Source organism: Lotus japonicus, chromosome 1 (assembly GCF_012489685.1).
Source record: "Lotus japonicus ecotype B-129 chromosome 1, LjGifu_v1.2".
Taxonomy (NCBI): Eukaryota; Viridiplantae; Streptophyta; class Magnoliopsida; order Fabales; family Fabaceae; genus Lotus; species Lotus japonicus.
In genome coordinates this window covers 36295240-36318650 of record NC_080041.1, presented here as the reverse complement: position 1 = coordinate 36318650, position 23411 = coordinate 36295240, and the positions used below count along the sequence as shown (strand labels likewise).

The 23411-nt window shown below is 40.5% G+C and overlaps 2 protein-coding genes across 2 annotated transcripts; both read left to right on the top strand.

Moving 5' to 3' along the window:
• Nucleotides 1-290: 290 nt before the first annotated feature.
• LOC130734268 (UDP-glycosyltransferase 79B3-like) lies at nucleotides 291-2072 on the top strand. The gene is made up of 3 exons (XM_057586620.1): nucleotides 291-882; nucleotides 1125-1935; nucleotides 2033-2072. Exons 1-3 carry the CDS (start codon nucleotides 291-293, stop codon nucleotides 2070-2072), a joined length of 1443 nt encoding a protein of 480 aa, XP_057442603.1.
• An 18859-nt stretch (nucleotides 2073-20931) lies between these two features.
• On the top strand, nucleotides 20932-22645 carry LOC130731823 (UDP-glycosyltransferase 79B3-like). Its single transcript, XM_057584033.1, has 2 exons — nucleotides 20932-21523; nucleotides 21766-22645. Exons 1-2 carry the CDS (start codon nucleotides 20932-20934, stop codon nucleotides 22566-22568), a joined length of 1395 nt encoding a protein of 464 aa, XP_057440016.1. The 3' UTR covers nucleotides 22569-22645.
• The last annotated feature ends 766 nt before the right edge of the window (nucleotides 22646-23411 follow it).

Below are 23411 nucleotides of genomic sequence, written 5' to 3'. Positions count from 1 at the left end.
ATATTATATTATACTATATCACATTATATTATATTATATTATATTTTATATTATATTATATTATATTATATTATATTATATTATATTATATTATATTATATTATATTATATTATATTATATTATATTATATTATATTATATTATATTATATTTCTAACTTTTTCTCTTACTTATTGCTTAATCTCTCTAGGGTTAAGATGGAAATTACATCAATGGTAAATAACTTTTTGTTTTCTATAAAAACAACATTGGGATTTTGTATTCAGAAAAAAGCATTGATACCAAACACAATGGCTACATCAAACACCTCAAAGCTTCACATAGCCATGCTTCCATGGTTTGCGACCGGTCACATGACCCCATTCCTCCAGCTCTCAAACGAGTTAGCCAAACGAGGTCACAAAGTCTCTTTTTTCCTATCCCCAAAAGCACAACTTGAACTACAACACATGAATTATTACCCAAAAATTATCACCTTCCACACCCTCACTGTTCCACACATTGATGGTCTTCCTCTTGGCACTGAGACTGCCTCAGAGATTCCCATTGGTATCAACAATCTGCTTCAAATAGCAATGGACAAGACCTCTGACCAAGTGGAGCTTGCACTGAGCAAAATCAAACCTGATTTTTTGTTCTTTGATCATGCACACTGGATACCTGAAATAGCAAACAAGTATGGCATCAAAACCATTTTCTACCATGTAATGTGTGCAGCCAGCATTGCTATAAAGTTCGTGCCTGCTAAGAACGTTCCCAGGGACAGGCTCATGACATTGGAGGAGTTAGGCCAACTACCGGATGGGTACCCTTCTTCAAAAGTTGTGCTTCTTGGCCCTGAAGCCATACCTATGGATTACATACAAATATCATTCGGAGAAGGTAACTAATTATTCCGAACATTGTTGGGTTTAGTACATGAATAGTTATATTTCTAACACAGTTATTACTCAAGATCCCACTTGGAATTAAAGCGTGAAAAATTCACATGCCCACTCACCATCTCGAGCGTTTCCATAATTTTTTAGATAGGCATCTTCCTTCCATGTGCTTGATCATTTGGTAATAGAGCTTTAATACCAGATTATGAACTAGTTATCTCAAAAGCTTATGTTTTATTACAGGTAACATGACCTTTCATGACCGCCTCACAATGGCCTTGAAACAAAGTGATGTCATAGCCATCAGAACGACTAGGGAGATCAAAGAAGGCAGCTTCTGTGACTACATTGCTGCACAGTATCAAAAGCCGGTGCTTTTGACTGGGCCTGTGTTGCCTGAGGAGGCTTATAAGGGAGAGTTAGAAGCACATTGGGCTAAGTGGCTTGATGGGTTTGAGCCTGCGTCTGTCGTGTTCTGTGCATTTGGGTCCCAAGTAAACTTGAAAAAAGAACAATTCCAAGAGTTATTACTAGGATTTGAGCTTTCAGGATTTCCTTTTTTCATCGCCTTGAAGACCCCATTAGGTTGTGCATCTGTGGATGAGGCATTACCGGAGGGTTTTGAAGAGAGGGTGAAGGGAAGAGGAGTTGTTGCTAGGGATTGGGTTCAACAACCATTGATTTTGAAGCACCCGTCAGTCGGGTGCTTTGTGAGTCACTGCGGATTTGGTTCTATGTGGGAGTCTTTGATGAGTGATAAAAAAATAGTGCTAGTTCCTTTCCTTGCGGACCAAGCATTGAATGCCAAGCTACTTGTTGAGGAGTTGGAAGTAGCAGTTTCTGTGGAAAGAGGAAAACATTGGAGGGATTTAATCACAAAAGAAAGCTTTTGTAAAGCTATCAAGTCTGTGATGGATGAAGAAAGCGACTTAGCTGCTAGGCTGAAGAACAACCATGCCAAATTTAAGGAATTGTTGGGGAATCCAGCACTGATGAATGGCTATATTGATAGCTTTATCCAGGATCTTCAACAGCTTCTAGTTTATGTTATGGTGTTAGTTATGTGTTTTGTTTTATAATAAAGGGGGCCAAAGCTCCACCATGTTATTTATGTTTTCATTAGCTTTTGTTAATTTGAATATACTCAACAGGTGTTCTAGTATTGATCTTGAGCATTGTGTATTGTTATGATTCTATCATCTAAGTTCTTTGTGTTTAGTTAAGTTTATTGTTTAGCTATTATTTGATTCGTTAGTTTTTCATAGTGTTAGTTATAAGTTTGTGAAGCTTGTGTTAGAACTAGAAGTTACTCACCTGATGCTCCATTGATCTTGTACATTTATGAGTGGATAAAAAAGTCAACATTTCTCTTGCATTGATTTTTTATAAATTAAATTGGTTGAAAGGACACTTCATTAACTTAATTAATTCAAATTTCCAATGCATGCTTGGACTTATGTATTTACCTGATTTGCAGAAGGGTAAATTTTTAATAGAAAATAACATGTTTTACGTTGGTTTTCATAAACCTAACATAACATTCCTCATTTATTCGGGCTTAGGACAGGCTCTGCATCCGCATAGACGAAGTTTAATGAATTTGCAATTGCATAAAAAAAAATTTACTTTTAGGTTGGGATGAGTATATTATGATTGATTATGAGTTTGTTTTGGTCCAAAAATAACTTCCAATACTCAACATATATGATTCCCATAATCCCAAAATATACATTTTTTTGCCAAAAATAATAAGTTCTATAGATTTTGTCTTTCATCTCACTAATGTTGAACTTTCTAGTCCTAGTTACACTAGTCAAGTTAAACTTGCTTGACCCGAGCTTATACTCGAACAAAATCTCAATAATCGCATATTGAGCTTATTGTGAGTATGGTGTGGTAAAAAAATATTTTAAGATATATTTGACTTCCAACACTCCATGTATATTTAAATTAAATTTCGACCCCAACAAAACTTTGTGTGGAACCCTTAAAGAGTTAAGGAGGAATAAAAGGTGAATTCTACTTTTTATAAATAAAAAAAATAGTTAGGAGACTTATGTATTTAAATCTACAAGACCAGAAATCATGTATTATGTTTGCTTAATTAGCAGAAACATGGAGAATCCAACTGAAGTTCATCTCTAGTAGCAAAGAGATTCTTTTGTTGCACGAGAGATTTTGGTGTCTTGTGTAAAACAGATGTAAAATCAAATCTAATTTGTTTTTCAGATAATGATTATGTTGAATGTAAGACCATATTTTTATGATATTATTATTTATTTTAAATAAATAATAAGTGTGAATTCTTAGTGATTAATTAATTTCTTGAGTGATATGCGTGTGGAAATTGCATGAAATGTGTGAAAATATTATTATTTTTGAAAATAATAATATTTGGGTGGATTAAAATAATTTATTTTGTGAAAATCTCCACCATATCTCTTTCATTGAATTTTCGGCCACCACTCTACCTTGGCACCAAAAATTCGCCCAACATCTAGGTTTAAATGTGAGGATTGATTTTTAATGATAAAAAGGGAGTTACATTTTGATATTTATGATATATATTCAGTTTTTTTTTTTTTAAAGATGAAGCATTTATTTTTATTTCAAACATTAGTGATAGAATTTTTACAAAACCCTAGCGTGGGTTGTGAGTGGCTGTCGGCTTCATTAGGAGTATAAGGGGGATATTTTCTTTTCTTCCTCAAGTATTTAGAACTAAAATAGAAGGCGAAAACACATCCTCATTCACATAAGTTTTCATCAGAGAAAAGAAAAAAGGTTTTCTTGAGAGAGAAATAGAGGGAGGCGCGCGCGAGAGAGAGAGAAGCAAGGGAGAAGAAGGAGATTCGTGAGAAGAGCAAGGAGAGGAGACCGTGATCGTCTTCTTCAACCATTCATCTTTCTTCTTTAATCTCTAGACAAAGGTGGGGGCTTTTCCGGTCTTGGGTAGAGGCTAGGCTATGTGCTACATGAATCTTGCTCTATGTGTGCAAAACCTTGTCTGATTAATGATTTGTTGTCTCTTTAACATGTAAAACCTTTGTGTGATGAGTGGAGCTTTTCTTGAACATGTTTTAGGACCAAAGTTTCTGTTTTTGCTTTCTCTAAAGGGTTGATTTCATGATCTATGAAATTGTTTAGGCGAAATCGTGCCAAACTTGATGATTATTCTTGGATCTATGTTGATAGTCTTTACCATGCGTTTTGAGTGTATAGATGATGATGAACATGATTTAAAGCTTGTTGGATTTTGTATGAGAAGTATGATGAAGCATGATAACAAGTTTTTGATACTCTATTTATGGCATGGTTGAACCCTATTTTGCTTAGGGTCAGGCGTGTTAAATCTTCTTGTCTATGGATATATGTGTTGATGGTAGTTGCTGAATTTTGTACTTGATGTGTGAAGAAGCATGTTGCCATGATTACTTAATGAATTGATGATGTTTTGGCCGAACCCTAATGCTCTCTAGGGTTAGGCGTATGACTCTGTTTACATGATGAGAGTTTGCTTGATAATTTTCTGCTTTTGTGAGGAATGGCACAAAACCCTAACCCTCTTGTTGATTATGCTATGCATGATGACTTATTAATTTACCTCTAGGTTATGATATTAGTAGCTATACCTAGAGATGCGAACTTCGCTTGCAATTAGTGAATGATATGGTTATAGTGCTAGGGTATAGGCTATGGACCACGAGAACGATGGTGTCGTTAGAGACAAACAGTGACTTGCACGTGAGGGAGTTTTGTGGATTGACTGTGTGGTCTCCACGTGTGTTCCATCATGAACATTGAGATGAGGTATAGTACCTAAGGTGTCAGGAACGTGATGTGAGATTCCTAGAGAGAATGAGAGTGTAACTGAAGGTATGAAAAACGATAGAAAGGGGGGTTTGAATAGCGTTTTAAAACTAAAACTCGACCCACTTGAGATTTAAATAAATCTGTTCAACCACCAAAGATAAAAATGCTAAGATAAGAGTTAAAGGAAAGCACACAAATGATTTTATCCTGGTTCACTTGATAAATCCCTCAAGCTATTCCAGTCCACCCGTTAAGGTGATTTCTTCCTTCTTAGAATGAAGACAATCCACTAATCAGAGTTTGTTACAACTGCACTTGCTACCTGCAAAGTGACTAACAATACACTGACTTAGCTATCACTAAGATTCACTCTCTTAGTCTTCTCTAGGATCCGACCAACCTTGGTCTCCTAAAGGAAAATCAAACAACTTATTTGAAGGTTTGGGTTTACAAAGAAATGCTTCTTGGAAAGCTAATAGTAAACACAATTAATACAATGTGAAGAAAGAATGCTTTGAGAGAATATTTGATTTTCATGTGAGCTTCTACAAAGTTTCTTAAAAACAACATCTTTCATCTTCAGCCTCTTTATATACTCCAAGGAATTAGGTTTGAAAGTTTTCATGGAATGCTACCGTTGGAGGGCAGATCTGGGTTTTCCAGGTTCTGCTGTGGCTGAATCAGTTAGGTAAGGTCGTCAGGAATGGTACAATTGCTTTTGTACTTTGGATAGTGACATGACCTTTATCCTTGTTGACTTCTGATCAGAGTGATGCTTTATATTGGAACTTGTGAAGCTTGGTGATCAGAGTCAGAAGGAAGCTTGGATCCTCTGACCTTCGTACATTCTGCTTCTGGACTCAATGGAGAAGTACTTGGTCTTCAGAGCCAGCTTATTCTTGGACTTCAGAATCTTCACTACTCAGCTTCTGGACCTTCAGAGCTTCTGGACCTTCAGAGCTTCTGATCCTTCAGAGCTTCTAATCCTTCAGAGTGTCTGATACTTCAGAGCATCTGATCCTTCAGAGCTTCTAGTGAACTGAATCCATATCAGAGCTTTATAATCTTCAGATCTTCTGAAGCTTGATCTACTGTTCAGATTGAACATAGTACGTGCTAAAGCGTTGCAAAGGTTACTCTTTTAGCAAAGTGCTTCTGAATTATGTGAAATAAGACCAGAGTCATGGCCTATCATTAGAACACTCAGAAAACAACGTTAGAGTACCATAATTGTTCATACATAATAGTTAACATGTAATCATCAAAACATAGAGTTGTACTACTAGATCAAAACTTGATCTTACAGTAACCACTTTGAGAGAGAGTGTAACTGAATTTCAAGTTTGTTATTTCTCAAATGAGCCAAGAGTCCTTTACATTTGGTATCCCTCCCCTATTTATAGTTGGGGGAGTTGGGCTTAGTGCCTCTAAATCATTCTAATGGGCCAGTTGGGCCTCCGGGATGACGGCCCAAGTCCCTGGTCAACTCCTCGCCTTAGGCCAGCGCTCCTGGGCGAGGGACCCTGGGGTCTTGCCCAGTCCACAAGACACCGAGGTCGAAGCAAGAGAGCTAAGTGTGTCTTTAAACAAAAAGAAACAAGGCGATGGCCATAAGAAGCTAACTAGTGCTAAAAAATAAGGTCTGAAAACAAAGAACAATTGCCAACATGGCTTGGTGATTTAAAGCTTAAAAATCTACGAATGCCTCGTCACGCTCCCTCGGCGACTTGAGTCCACAAGGAAGCTTGTGGCGATGATGCTGGATCTGCTTGCCCTGCCATAGTTACGCACGTGCCTTGAATCATGACTTTTGACATGTATCGAGCCTGCGCCACGCGTTGCGCCCCGAGGTGGTGCAAAGGTTAGCAAATCCGTGGAATCTCAACAACTGCCTTTGAAACGTCCCTTCGAATCATAGTAAAGCCTGACAATTTGAATTCAAACCAATATGCTCCAACCATTGTAACTTTTCATTTAATGCGCTGCTTTCGTGTCCCGAAATCCGCGCCTCACTACTTTGAGTGATCATTCCACCCTTGCCATGATGAGGCACGATTTCCCAACCACTGCGTATCCAACCTTTTAAAATCTCCTTCCCTCACTCATTCACCACTTCTGAAATTCCCACAATCTGTTGAAATTGACAAACTAGCACCCTCTTCCTTTCCCTTCCTTATCCTTCCTCCTAGCAAAAAATGACTCCCCAACGCCGCACCAAAGGTTCCTCTCGATCCCGCAGCGCCGCTCCCGTATCTCCTTCTCCGGTTAACCCTCCCCCCTCCGGGGGATTTCCTCTTATTGAAAATGAAAAGAACGCCTTCTAGCACCAAATCTTCGCCACCTTACCCCAGTCCATAACTCAAGACCCCACTCAGGAGGCCATCTGCCAACCTTCTGAGCAGTCTACTAACAAGTCCATTGCCGAGACAACCCGCCAGGCTGGCGGGCTTTGCCACGAGAAGACCCCCAAGATGTCCTCATCACCGGTCGAGGCTTGGAAATCCGCCGTCTCTGGCAGCACCGCATGATCGAACAAGGCGTGAAGCAATCCCACTTCTTTTATGTTTACGAGTACCTCTTCCTCGACCTGGGGATCAAACTACCCTTCTCATCTTTCCTCTGCCAGGTTATGAGGGACATCAATGTAGCCCTAAGCCAACTTTATTTGAACGCTTGGGCCTTCATTCGGTGCTTTGAGATTCTCTGCGATGTCGTCGGTCTTGAAGCAAAAACCTCCCATTTTTTCTATTTCTACGGCATGGAGCCAAAATCCTTGAAGACCCCAACTCCTGGGTGGGTCTTTCTGAAATCTCGTACGGGTCTACAGCGCCTCTGCCCTTACAAGAGCAACATCAAGAAGGGACCCGGGCGCAGGTACTTCCGCATACTCGTACATCTGATCTACCCTGAAGCTTTCACCCGCCGGGACGGGACCGCTCTGTTCCCTTTCTACTGGATGGAGATTCCTCGCGATGTCCCGCAACCGACTGATACATCACTTAGTGATGAAGATAAATCCATCCTTGGCTTCTTCGCTGGGCTCCCCATCCTTGAGTGCTCACAGCTGCTTGAAGCCGCTCGCAAAAACACCCTCCGCTCATTTCTAGGAGGAATGAACTTCATCGAAGTCGCGCTCAAGCGCGCCCTAGCCGCTGACTCTCTTGAGTTTCCTCCCATTTTTAATACTAATGGGGTTAAGAGGAAACGTGCTGTCGCAGATGCTGATCCCGAGGTCGCCACCTCCCCTCAAAAGAAACGGACCAGAAGATCCGGTGCTGCCCCTTCTGAAATGGCCGTGACGGCCCCAAACGTCATTGCCCCGGGGTCTGGTGATTCAATACCAGACCTCATCCTTCCACTGGAGATTGACAAGCCGGCTCCGATGTCCACCGGCGATGCTGTCCAACCTTCCCCAACTAGAAAATTCCAAAAATCCAAAAGGATCGCCCCTAGCACAAATGAAAAATTGAGGGTCGCGACCCCCTCGCCTCAAAAGTCAAAAAAGAAGAAGAAGAAAACCAAGAGACTCAGGGCTGGCGAAACATCTGCCCCTCACCAAGACCTGGTGGGCCGGGGAAAAGCAAGACCCCATGGGCAATGTGGGGTACTCGCCCTTTCCTGAAGAAGTCATCGCCAATCAACATGCTTGTGAAGACGTTCCCTCTGGTGCTCCCCAAACGACCCTCTCTCCTGACCGTTCATGTTGCCAAGCTGAGGCAAGCCCACCTAAGATCTCCCCCATTCCCACCATGAGTGACGCCAGTGAAGACCAAACTCCCACTGCTTCGCTTCCGCTTCGCCATTCTTCCCCCGCCGCTAGCCATCCGATTGTTGATGATTTGACATGCTTTGTTTCAAATCAGCAGCTCTCCCCTGTTGACTTTGTGCTAAATGACCCTTTTCTTGGCGGTATGAGAGGAATTGAGACTCCTGACCTTGATGGGGTGGTGCGAGAAGCCATCTCGTGCCTTTTGCGTGCGGGATGTCTCTTGGCCAAGTTGTCGCAGGATTCAACCACAGCCGCTGAAGTTGAAGAGCTCCGCCAGAGGGCTGAGGGTTACCGCCACGCCATACTCGAAGCGCATGGCGAGCGTGACAAGTTGCTGACCCAGGTTGCGGCCCAAATGACTAAACTGAACAATTTGGGTATCGAGATGAACTGTCGCGAGGAGGACTTGTCCGCTTGTGAAAGGAGAACGGAGGAGATGGAGGGCGAGCGAGACGATTTGCAGCAGGAATTGAAGGCCAAGGCTGAGGCGATTGCCGCGGGCAGGGCTGCCTGCCTCGTCAAAGACAAAGAGATCGTGTTCCTTCAAAGTGAGTTGGGGTCGAGAACGAATCTCTCGCCGAGGTAAGATCTGAATTAGAAACAAAGGCCAAAGCTGTTGCGGACGCGGACTACTGTGCGGATTCTGACGTCAAAACTCTCCCGGCAAGGCTGGCGGCCAGAGCTGCTGCTGAGGCCGTGGAAGAGCGTGGTCGCAGTTTCTTCCTCGCCAAAGCTCAAGTTCAATATCTTTATGAGGGGATTGACCTCAGCGGGACGGGAGCTTTCAAGAAGGTCACCCCCTAGGGATTGGTCGGCCCAGACGACCCCCCGGGCTTCAATGCTGCATATTTTGTGGCTGCTGAAAACGCAGGAGAAGCAGAAGACGTTAATGTAATGTGAATATTTTGTATTGATTTTTCTTACCTTTTTATTTGTAATTAATATCACCCCACGTTATTTAATGAAAATTTGCTGCGATTTCGTTTGTCCATTTCTCTCCTCGTTTGCGCCCTGGTGCCCTTCGGGCTTTGCATTTTGTGCTCGTGTAGCGATTTTGAATGTGTGCTAGAGAAACTAGGACTTTAGCTCGGCCTTCACACCAATATTTTCCGTAAGAGCAGGTGCGGCCTCACCGGTTTTGTCCCGGCGAGGGTTTACAGTGCTAGGGACCCAATGACCATATAGGTTTACCCAGACTTATGCCTAGTTTTTGCTCTCGCCCATATTTCGGGGAGGTCTCGCTTGCCCATATTTTGGGGAGACTTTTGGGATAAACTGCTTGCCCTTGGACAAGGAGCTTACCCGCACACATCGCCAATGAGAGGTCAGCGATTCGCGCCAGACTTTCCGGAGCAATCCCAGACATCAAGGTCGTGATGGGATTGCCACCTTCAGGGAATTTTTCCCACCGGGCAAACGTGACATGTTAGTTGAGTTGCTATCTGGGTAGCAGCGGTTCGCGTTAGACTTTCCTGGAGCGATCCCCAGACATCAAGGTCGTGTTGGGATCGCCACCTTCAGGGAATTTTTCCCACCGAACGACCGTCGTATTGTAGTCCAGCTAGGAGTATTACTTGAGAATATCCTTTTGTATTTGATTTGTAAAAATTTTACATGGGAGGGATGCCTCATTAAAAAACTCCTGTGGCGGAGAAAAAGAGTGCATCTTTATTTTTGGTCCTAATTTTGGTTTTGCTGTTGTGTCCTCGTTCCTGCTTCGTTTGCTGCGTCCTCGTCCCTGCTTTCCACACGCTCCCGCTTTCAGCCTCTCGGGTCAAAGTATCATCCCCATCACCACATCTTTCGAGCCCGACGTGCTCGCTATCCACTCATCGTTATTTTTGGGCTGGCTTCCTTTCATGCCCGCCTCGTGACAATGAAGAACTTCTCCTATCTTGCCCTTCTGCTTGTCATGCTTGGACGTTCCTGGCTTGAAAACTACCGAACTCACAGGCTTCCAATATTTTGACTCTTTTTTTGCTTTACCCGGGCGGCGACTCGCAGGGCTCATTTCCCTCGCCTTCCTCTTGTTCTTAAACCGCTCGCGCGCCCTGTTATTTCTTTTCTCGCCGCTGTCCTGCTGGACGATTCTCTGACCCATTCCTTGAATCGTGATTCCTTTTCCCTTTTAATCATCTCGCCCTGAATTCGAGAGATTCGGTTTCCTGAACATTGGCAGTTCTCAGAGTTCTGGGTCCTTTGAGCTCCAGCTGAAGAGATCAAAATTGTCCTCTACCAGCTTCTCTAAGTGTCTCTCTTGACTAACCGTGAGCTTGGGCTCGATCGCCAACACCCCCCTGCTGAATTTATACGCCTCTAAATCTGCGATCACACTCGCCCAACGCTCCTCTGCATGAGCGCCCGTAAACTGTCCATCTATCCTGACTTGTCCTTGGTTGCACCCTGATCTTGCTATCTTCCTGTCAACCCCCTGCTTCGATCCCCCTTGCCTGCCTTGATTACCTTGGACGACCTCAACCTCATGACACCTGTGTCCCTCGCCAGCTCCTTTCTTTCCATACAGGCTGAGACAGTTATTGTAACATTCTCTCGCCCTCCTTTGATCAACTACAATCTTTCCCACTTTTCCACTCATCAGCGGATATTTCACTGCCAGGTGTGCCATTGAAATTACTGCACAGAGGCGATTTAGTGTGTTCCGTCCAATGATGACGTTGTAGGATGCCACAACCTGCAACACAAGATACCTTACACGGAGTAGCTTGGCGTTATCGTCGATACCAAAGACTGTGTCCAGATCTACATATCCACGTACCCAAACTTGCTCGCCCGAGAAGCCTACCAATGTTCCTGTATAGGGCATCAAATCTTTGTTCGTCAATTCTAATTGATCAAAAGTATCGCCGTAGATGATATCAGCGCAGCTTCCTTGATCCAAAAGAACCCGCCACACATTGAAACTGTTAATCCTTATCATTACAACCACGGGTTCGTCTTTGTGTGTCCTGATCCCTTCGAAATCTGTCTACGATATCACAATATCTGGATGCTGGAAACCGAATGGAGTTTCATACTGTTGCACTGATGTCACTGCTCTCACGTGCCTTCGCCTTGCCGACGTTTTGTCTCCGCCCTCGCCGAAGCCACCCGCGATTGTTTTTATTGTCCCAACTGGCGGCTCAAGGTCTTTATTAAAGGTTTCTTCCGCCCCCTTCTTCCTTGTTGCTAGTGTTTCCTTTTTGTCAGCGGTTGGCATACGTCGGCGGTCGTCTCGCCTGCGGTCATGCTACTGACGACCTCCTTTATATCAGTTCCCTTGCTGTCATTCTCCATTCCACCGATCGCCACGGTCGTTCATCTGCGATCGTCCCGCTCGAATGAGCCTCTCAATCTTGTTCTTCAGGTTAAAGCAATCTCCTGTGTCATGGCCCGCCGAGCGGTGATATTCGCACCACTTCGTTTTATCCAACGTCGCTCGAGGCGGGTCGGCCCCTTTCTCACCTTCCTCAACTGCGTGGGTTGCCTTGACCTCTCGAAGCAACTCCGTCAAATGTGCATTTAGACTCCTCCCTGACTCTTCTCGTCGACGAGGGTCAGCTTGATGCCACGGTCTGCAGCGTTCAAAATTTTCTCTCTTGGGGTACAATGGCTCCTTCACAGCCTTCTCTCCGGTCCTCACCTTCTTGTCTCGCTTTTTGCTGCCCTCTCCTCTCTCCTTACTCTGTTTCTCTTCTGGCGAAGCGTCCTCCTATTCGCCATCTTTCTCCTTTTCCGCGCGCCTTCGCTTGAAAGCATCAACTTCCTCGTCCAGAATGTAGGTGTTTCCTCGCGTCCGGATCTCCGCCATGGACCGAGCCGGCTTGCGGCTCCACTTGCTATTCAGCTTCCCCGGCTACAACCCGTTCTTGAAGGCACGCGCACAGGCGTGCGGCTCTGACTCCTCAATTTTTACTGATGCCGCACTGAATCGTTTTACGTACTGCTTAGAGTCTCGCCCTCGGATTGGCGGACGTTGTAGAGATCCTCGACTGTCACTTGCTTGGTTTTACAGGCGGAAAACTGGACAAGGAATTTTGATGAAAAGTCACGAAAATTAGTGATGGACCCTCGGGGTAGCGTGATAAACCACGCCATGGCAGTGCCTTTGAACGTAGCTGGAAACATCTTGCATTTCACAGCGTCGGAAGCGGCACTGATCACCATCTTTGTATTGAAATATAACAGGTGCTCCTTGGGATCAGCTTTCCCGCTATAGGTTTCAAGGACAATATTCTTCATGTTATCTGGTATAGCGACCTCTCTCACTGCCGTTGACAACGACTCGAATTCAACTACGGCCTCCGCTTCGCGCTCCCCTTCATCTTGCTGCTCGGAACGATAATATTCTAGCTGTTCTTGTAAATAATCGTTTAGTTGTCGTATATCGTCAACACTACGGATCAAGAGCCTCCAATCTTGGTCGGAGATCGGTGCTTGAGGTGTCGGAGTCTCCTCCCCCGAAGCTCCGAGTGAGTGCGCTGGTGATCTCTGCTGCTCTGGTGAAGTTGGCGGTGAAGGTAACGAAGGCGTTGGAGAAGGAGGTGGAGGTGGTGGTGGAGGAGGAGTTAACTGATCGGTTTCTTCACGGCGAACTTGCTCGCGTCGCGGTCTGCCTCTCACGCGACGTGGAGGCGAACCGCGCCGCCGCTCCTGATCTTCGTCGCGTCGTCCACGACGTGTCTCCATTGATCTTGGTTAGTGAACCGGAGAACTTCAAGCGAAAAACTGAAAACTGAAGAAAATTCACACAAAGAATCGAACTTCTCTAAATCTAATTGTGATCCACGTATCCGGGAATCGAAATCTACTGTTCCCCACAAACGGCGCCAAATGTTCCATCATGAACATTGAGATGAGGTATAGTACCTAAGGTGTAAGGAACGTGATGTAAGATCCCTAGAGAGAATGAGAGCGTAACCACTTAGAGAGAGAGAGTGTAACTGAATTTCAAGTTTGTCATTTCTCAAATGAGCCAAGAGTCCTTTACATTTGGTATCCCTCCCCTAGTTATAGTTGGGGGAGTTGGGCTTAGTGCCTCTAAATCATTCTAATGGGCCAGTTGGGCCTCCGGGATGAAAGCCCAATTCCCTGGTCCGCTCCTCGCCTTAGGCCAACGCTCTTGGGCGAGGGACCCTGGGGTCTCGCCCAGTCCAACGTGAAAACTTGTGGATTGACTGTGTGGTCTCCTTGAGAACTTGTGGATTGAATGTGAGGTCTCCACGTGACTTGGGTCGACTGTGTGGTCCCCTTGTGTTGTTCATCTATGGATGATCGAGATTGGATCCAAGGTGTTGAGGTGGTTGTGTGTTGGTGAACACGTTAGTCTAATTGAACTTTAGGGTTGCTAACTCTAGATATGAGAATATGAAACCGATATTTCATCGTATGATTATTATGAATTGTATTTAGCTGTGACTTAAGCATGGTAACTGACCCTCTATTATCTGTTATTTGTTTGTTCTGGGGGGGGGGGCAGATGACTTTGACGAAGCGTGCGGTGCATTCTTGGGAACTGACACTCCGTGACGAGCACAAGGATGAGGCTTGGGTGACCGACGCGCACCAGGTCCGCCTGATCTACGTCGGCAGTGCTACTCTTCGGTGCACCAACAAAAAGGGAGAATGTATTGAATCTCAACTGCACAATGGAAGGGTGGAACTACCGTTCGCACTCTATCGTTTCCAAACACCTACAGACTTGGAATTAGAACAATCTTCCAACCTAGAGGTTGAGTCGGAGTTGGAACCGTCTGAGGAGATGTCGGTAGAGAAGGGACAACCATCAGTGGAACCCGAGGACCTGCCGAAGACTGAGGTGAAAGAGGAGGAGCTTCTACCGCTGCAAGGGGAGCCTTGGATCTTGGAGAACCCAAGTGAAGACGAGCTGAAGGCCCAGAGCTTCTTTAGATTGGTAGTCAATAAGTACTTCCAGCAGAAGGGCGAAATTTATCGAGGTCTGAGGAACTGTTTGCTAAGAAAGTTCACCGACAAGCCATTACCAGATGACGACTACATTTCTAAGGAAGAGGAAGAAGAGGAAGGGGTCAAGGAATAGGGTTTGGGTTGAGAGTAATTTATTTTCTGTTCGGGTTGAGAGTACCGGGGTTGGAGAGCATTGAACAATTTAATTGCTTTAGTTTGGATAATTAAATTTGATGTAATTCACTTTGGTTTCAGACGTATGTTTCATGTTTATTCAGATGATTATTTAAAAGGTTTTGCGATGTTGATTACTTCTGCGTATTTTGAAATGGTTAAGTTTCAAGAGTTTTCGTAATAATGAACGTTTGACATTAATTCAAGATTAATTTATTAACCGACGAAAATTCTTTATGAAACTTATGACGTTTGGTTACTGTGTGACACTCGAGAAATTTGGCGTTACATTTAAGACCTTGATGATATGAAGAATACATCTGGTTCTGTGTTTGTAATGAGTTCTAGGCTTTGTTGTTGCATCATCAAGCTATTTGGCTAAGAAGGTTTGCTTGAAGTTCTAAACAACTTACAGCAAGGCTCTTGATAGCTCCTTTGCAAGTGTACAAAGTTGCCCGTAGTAATAAATTATCGATCCCTCGAGGATTGTGATTCAATACTAATTATATTAACTTCTAGTATTTAGATTATGAAAATAAAACCAATTTTAAGGATTTTGAAGATTGTAACAATCACTAATAAAAAGTAAAAGCGAAAATCAAATAGTTTATGAAATCAGATGAGAAAGATAGTACTTGGGTCATGTTTCACCTATTCGGCTTATGCCTTCATTCAAACAATGTTCGTATGAATTTAATTAACTTCTCTACGACGATTTAGCCTATGTTCTAAGATGTTGATAACTCACACGCCCTAGATTTTCAATTCAATTACTAAGTCTGTTTTACGAGCACCTAGACCAGGGGATTGAAGATTAAGTTCTATTTAAACTAGCCAACGCAATTAGGTTCTACTCTTGAATCAAGCAGTAGGGAACGCCTAATCTAATTGTTTCCTTATTTCTCTAATTCCTAATCAACTTCCGTTCTCATAAGAATCAGTAAATTACTCGCATGCATTCAAGTATAATTAAGATAAATTAAAACAACTACGTGGATTAATAAACAAAATTCATATGAAGCAAAGGTTCGAATCAAAACATAATCATAAAAAGGATTCGCATCCCAAATACTAAAAGAGATTTAGCCTAGCATGACCATAAAAATTACAACGAAGTAGAAGAAGAACTTAGAGAATTATTGAAGAACCAGAGTTTTCCTTCTTCTAGCCGCTGCAACGTTCTCCTCCTTTTTTTCATTCCAATTCCGTAAAGAAACCTAATATATTACTCTTTTCTTCCATCACGTGCTGCTGCTACATTTTCAAATAAGATAAAAATTGTATCTAATATGGAGCCACGTGTAGCCTCGTGATTAGTCGAAACTTAAAGTGTGAAATCCAGTGTTATGCAACCCACAGCCTTATAGTGGGCCTTGGTCATGATTGTGCCACGTGGACGAAAGAGAAACAGGAACCATTGATCTCATGCATGTGCATGGGAGCTCCCTGGACCAGCAGCACCGGATCGGCTCTCTTATTCTGATTTTCTCTTTTCTCTTTATTCCGAAAATCCTAAATAAAATTAAAATAAAATCTTAGAAAGATAATAAAAAAAAATAAACAACCTAAATCCTAACTAAATCTATCATTTAAAAAGTACTAATTAATGATAGATAAAAATTACTAAAATCTACCAAATCATAATAAAAACTCCTAAAATCCTAAGTTAATTAAAAATACGTAAATTAAATAAAAATACCATAAAAACGAATTAAAACTCATAAAATAAATTAAAAATAAAATAAAAGACCCACAAAAATACCCTTATATCCCCGGGTCAACAGCTCTACTTTAATCTATTACGATAATACTTATGGAATAAACCTCTCTAAAACTCATATCCTACATGGGAGAAGTAAACACATTAATGTGAGATTTCACTCCTTACGTGACTTGTGTAAAAAATTTGTGATTGAGTTACTATTTTATCAGAGTGAAAATCAAGTTACAGATAATATGACCAAGCCTATAATGTCGGTTGCATTTTTCAAGTTTAGAAGTATGCTAGGAGTTGGTTAGTTAGTGAAGGCAACATAAATAAAGAAGTTGGTGCTTGGGGCTTAATGTTCTTGCATGGTGTTCCTAAACTAACTAAGATTTTTATTTTAACTGTTTTAAAACTTTTTTTGTTTAAGATATATTTTTATTGTTTTAAAACTATTTATGTTTTTTTCGAAATTAATGCCAGTGGCAAAAACCTGATATTTAGAAAATGAGAGTGTCATATTTTAGTTGTTTAGCTAATAGCTAGTTTTTAGGGATTTTTATAAATAGTGTTTATTGTGTCTACTCTTATGTCTATTTAAAAGGCACGTAGTTTTGAAGAATGATTATTCTATTTTAGATTTCAATTTGATGTACGCAGAGCGTGACATGAACAGTGATAACATCAAATTTTGGATCATACCCACCACAGGCTTATCAAGTTCGATCTCCATACAAACCTGGCATACTTACCCCACTATAACTCCAACGTACTAGTGTCGATCTTAAGGTGTCCCAACTCTGCCAGACAAGGTTCATAGGATACTTGTATCATAGAATTGAAATTGTAGCCCTGGGATATAGATCTAAACCAACATTTTGTCAATTTTCCGCCGGCTGCCACGAAGTCTGGTATCTATTGCCGAACAACCAAATAATGATCATAGATGAGCCATGGCGCTCCCATCACGACCTTCGTTTTGTCAGAGTCGTTGTCAAGCTTAACAAGGAAATACTCATGGTGAATATCCCGTATTTCATAATCTACATCCAACATTATCAGTAACTTACAAGAAAAAAGACTTGGTTATTTTCATTCTCATATCAACTACAAACTTAAAATTCCCAATGAATAATAATTTCATGCCATACACCAAGCTAACAAGAAGAACATGACATGACCTTTACCGGTCTGTACACGGAACATAAGGATAACCACAAAATCTTAGAGAAGGTGTTTATTCTCGTCGTAACTTTGGCTCACATTGTATACAATCATCTTGTTTTTTATGATATATCGTCCTTCAATTTAACATCTCTCTCTATCTCCCACCAAAATAGAGATAAAATCCTTGTCCCAAAGAAAGCTTCTCCATTTAATTTCCAGCTACAACTGAATAGAATCCTAAACCAACCGTCATCGAATACATGGGCATGATTGGAAATCCATTAAGGTTGCTACTTTTAGAGGTTTCAGCTGCAGCTGCAGGGTACATAGGACATGTTAACTTGATGCTGGATCAGCTCTCCCTCCATTGGGGTTGCAAAGACCTGAAATAGAAAATTTAAGTTCGTTAACAATTACTGATGTTGCAGTTATACCCTTCAGGTATAACATTCAAGGTGAGTTGTTAAGCCTTTATTGATCATTGATATTTCTATATATGTTTTTAAAACCATTAACTATAAGTGACAGTCAATAAAATACTTGATAATTCCTCTTACCCTTAGGTTCCAAATCCTGGAAACAAAACTTTAAGTACTAGAGTTATACTCATGATGTATTTTCCAATCCTCAAATTTTAGAAACAAATACTGAACCCAAGTTATTCTATTCATTTAGTGTGAAACTCCTACATTGACTTGAGATGCGACCTATATAAATATAGTCATTATAAAGGGTAACTTAATCCTCATCTAATGGATAGCTTTTGGGATAGATTTAAGTTTAACCCAAATTCAAAGGTAGTATCAGAGTCTATCATTAACCCATTTATCGGAGACCATTTATATATGAGTCGCCTGCAGATGTTTAGTCCTGCAAATTCCATGCTAAAGATGTTCAACTTTGAGCGTGGTGGTGTTAAAGCTCACATTAGCTAGAGATATGGGTAATATAGTTTTTATAAAGGGTAGTGAAATTCTCACCTCAAAACAAGCTTTTCGGGTAGAATTAGGTCTAACCCAAATTCTAAGATTAATAAAGTTGAATTTCTCTTCAATTACCAAATGAATTTAATTAAGAAATAGGTGATCCTAACTTGTCATTCATCTAATCCATGTCTTCCCTCAACTTGGCAATTGCCTTCTGCACCATGCATCCAAGTTTTCCCTCGACTTAGTAATCTTCTTTTCCTTCATGTCACTCATGTCTTCCCTCTTCTTCGATCCTTCATTAAGTTAAGAAGATCCCCCCATATCTTCTTTAACTTTCCCTTTATCCCACTTAAAGAAACCACAAGTCTCACTTCCCTAAAACAAATGAAAATCAATCATTACAGGGGAAATTAGGGAATGAAATTACGGTATTAGCTCCAAATTACAATGGTGCTTGTTATGATACCTTAATCCAGATCAAGGCGTGGTACCTAAACTGATATAGAGCAATAGAAAACATACAATTCAAACTTAGAGGAAGAGGATGGAGGAAGGTTTGGAGGTTTAATATGGGTGGAGCATGAAGAAAGAAGATCCTGACATGAAAGGAATTTAGATGATCTCTCAGAATCGCAAGCTTAGCTAAAAACCGTAATTTTCATATTGTATATTATATAACATAAACAAACTTAAAAAATCTATGTTATTAATTCATTAAGTCGATTATCAATCTTTTTAAAATTGCAATAATAAATCATTTTGTCTTTTTTCAACAAAATTATAACTTAAAATATCACATGGGGTACCACACCCAAAAAAAATTCTGGGTACCACAGAATTTACCAATTACAATTAGGGCATCTCCAAAAAAGCTTTCCTAATTGATGTTCACAACAACCAAATCTGATGCAATTACTTCAAAATTGAACATTGCATTCATTTTATAGGTAAGGATTCAACAACATTTGCATTACATTCATAACATACGAAAGATCAATACACTCCATCACTAACTCAAACACTATTTCTTGAAGTAATTTACCAAAGCTACAACTCAACTTAACCCTAACAAGAACCACATTACATTGATCTTCAATCCTTTATTTTTCAGTTTCATATTTAACTTGGAAATCTTCTTGTTCTTTCTCTCATCCATGTTTTCCCTCAACTTGACAATCACTTTCTGCACCATTTCATCCATGTCTTCTCTTAACTTAGTAATCTTCTTGGCCATCATGACATTCATGTCTTCCCTAAACTTCAGTCTGTCATTCAGTTAAGAAGATCCCTCCATATCATCTTTAACTTGCCCTTTATCCCACGTGAAGAAACCACAAGTCCCATTTCCCTTAAACACACGAAAATCAAACATTACAGGGGAAATTAGAGAATGAAAGTATTGCATTTGCTCCAAATTACAATCAGGGCATCTCCAAAAAAACTTTCCTGGGTTTTTCTTGGAATTGGATTTGTATAGAACAACTTATTTCCCACATCCACAAGTTTTCGATGAAAATGGAGTGCAGGAGGTGGATGAACGAGCACTGAACCTAGACTTCATGGACAAATTGTAATTCCGGGTGTTCTTTTGCGCCTCCGTCACCTATGACCACCTATCCCTCTTCTCCACCGTCGAGGTTTATTCTACCTTCCCCTGACCTCTTCTTCGTCAGCATTCTTCTTCTTCCTTCTCCTCACCTCTTCTCCTTCTTCGAATTTCTTCTTCCTCTAGGGTTGGGAAATCCTACACTAAATTGTGGATTAGATTTAATCTAAGTTAGAATTAAAAAAATTGTTTAATCATTATCTGACATGGAATAAAAACCACGTGGAAAAAATGACAACGAAAAAATTGGGTCACATAAGATTAAAACATACTTTGAACCAAATTTGATTAAAAAAATTTTCTAGGGATAACATTACAAAGAAATTTTTTCTAGGAACCCAATTAGATTCCCTTTACAATTTCAAGGACCTAAATCATATTTAAGACCTATTTTTTCGTTGAGTTGTTTTCGCCGTTCAATCGTGACGCTGATTGCGACAAAGTGAAAAGTAGGTAAAAAATTTAAAATACAACACAAAACAATATGAACCCTTGGATGAAATACATGATCAATGGTGAGAAAACCTTTGACATCGAATTAAACATTATTGAAAGTTGTGAATAGTCAAAAGATGGTTCAAATTATTTTTATTGTACTTAAATTTTTTGTATATATTATATTATGCCATGTTATATTATATTATATTATATTATATTATATTATATTATATTATATTATATTATATTATATTATATTATATTATATTATATTATATTATATTATATTATATTATATTATATTATATTATATTATATTATACTATATTACATTACATTACATTATATTATATTATATTATATTATATTATATTATATTATATTATATTTCTAACTTTTTCTCTTATTTATTGCTTAATCTCTCTAGGGTTAAGATGGAAATTACATCAATGGTAAATAACTTTTTTTTCTATAAAAACCAACCTTGGGATATTGTATTCACAAAAAAAGCATTGGTACCAAACACAATGGCTACATCAAACACCTCAAAGCTTCACATAGCCATGTTTCCATGGTTTGCGACTGGTCACATGACCCCATTCCTCCAGCTCTCAAACGAGTTAGCCAAACGGGGTCACAGAGTCTCTTTTTTTCTACCCCCAAAAGCAAACCTTGAACTACAACACATGAATTATTACCCAGACCTTATCACCTTCCACACCCTCAATGTTCCACACGTTGATGGCCTTCCTCTTGGCACCGAGACTGCCTCAGAGATTCCCATTGGTATCAACAATCTGCTTCAAATAGCAATGGACAAGACCTCTGACCAAGTGGAGCTTGCACTGAGCAAAATCAAACCTGATTTTTTGTTCTTTGATCATGCACACTGGATACCTGAAATAGCAAACAAGTATGGCATCAAAACCATTTTCTACCATGTAATGTGTGCAGCCAGCATTGCTATAAAGTTCGTGCCTGCTAAGAACGTTCCCAGGGACAGGCTCATGACATTGGAGGAGTTAGGCAAACTACCGGATGGGTATCCTTCTTCAAAAGTTGTACTTCTTGGCCCTGAAGCCATACCTATGGATTACATACAAATATCATTCGGAGAAGGTAACTAATTATTTCGAACATTGTTGGGTTTAGTACATGAATAGTTATATTTCTAACACAGTCATTACTCAAGATCCCACTTGGACTTAAAGCGTGAACAATTCACATGCCCACTTACCATCCCGAGCGTTTCCATAATTTTTTAGATAGGCATCTTCCTTCCATGTGCTTGATCATTTGGTAATAGAGCTTTAATACCAGATTATGAACTAGTTATCTCAAAAGCTTATGTTTTATTACAGGTAACATGACCTTTCATGACCGCCTCACAATGGCCTTGAAACAAAGTGATGCCATAGCCATCAGAACGACTAGGGAGATCAAAGAAGGCAGCTTCTGTGACTACATTGCTGCACAGTATCAAAAGCCGGTGCTTTTGACTGGGCCTGTGTTGCCTGAGGAGGCTTATAAGGGAGAGTTAGAAGCACATTGGGCTAAGTGGCTTGATGGGTTTGAGCCTGCGTCTGTCGTGTTCTGTGCATTTGGGTCCCAAGTAAACTTGAAAAAAGAACAATTCCAAGAGTTATTACTAGGATTTGAGCTTTCAGGATTTCCTTTTTTCATCGCCTTGAAGACCCCATTAGGTTGTGCATCTGTGGATGAGGCATTACCGGAGGGTTTTGAAGAGAGGGTGAAGGGAAGAGGAGTTGTTGCTAGGGATTGGGTTCAACAACCATTGATTTTGAAGCACCCGTCAGTCGGGTGCTTTGTGAGTCACTGTGGATTTGGTTCTATGTGGGAGTCTTTGATGAGTGATAAAAAAATAGTGCTAGTTCCTTTCCTTGCGGACCAAGCATTGAATGCCAAGCTACTTGTTGAGGAGTTGGAAGTAGCAGTTTCTGTGGAAAGAGGAAAACATTGGAGGGATTTAATCACAAAAGAAAGCTTTTGTAAAGCTATCAAGTCTGTGATGGATGAAGAAAGCGACTTAGCTGCTAGGCTGAAGAACAACCATGCCAAATTTAAGGAATTGTTGGGGAATCCAGAACTGATGAATGGCTATATTGATAGCTTTATCCAGGATCTTCAACAACTTCTAAAGTGAGAGATACAATGTTTAACTTTAAGTTTATGTGTTAGTTTATGTTATGGTGTTAGTTATGTGTTTTGTTTTATAATAAAGGGGGCCAAAGCTCCACCATGTTATTTATGTTTTCATTAGCTTTTGTTAATTTGAATTTACTCAACTGGTGTTCAAGTATTGATCTTGAGCATTGTGTATTGTTATGATTCTATCATCTAAATTCTTTGCGTTTAGTTAAGTTTATTGTTTAGCTATTATTTGATTCGTTAGTTTTTCATAGTGTTAGTTATAAGTTTCTGAAGCTTGTGTTAGAATTAGAAGTTACTCACCTGATGCTCCATTGATCTTGTACATTTATGAGTGGATAAAAAAGTCAACATTTCTCATGCATTGATTTTTTATAAATTAAATTGGTTGAAAGGACACATAATTAACTTAATTAATTCAAATTTCCAATACATGCTTGGACTTATGTATTTACCTGATTTGCAGAAGGGTAAATTTTTAATAGAAAATAACATGTTTTACGTTGGTTGTCATCAACCTAACATAACATTCCTCATTTCTTCGGGCTTTGGACAGGCTCTACATCCGCATATACGAAGTTTAATGAATTTGCAGTTGCATAAACAAAATTTACTTTTAGGTTGGGATGAGTATATTATGATTGATTATGAGTTTGTTTTGGTCCAAAAATAAATTCCAATACTCAACATATATGATTCCCATAATCCAAAAATATACACTTTTTTGCCAAAAATAATAAGTTCTATATATTTTGTCTTACACCTCACTAATGTGGAACTTTCTAGTCTTAGTTACACTAGTCAAGTTAAACTTGCTTGACCCGATCATATACTCGAA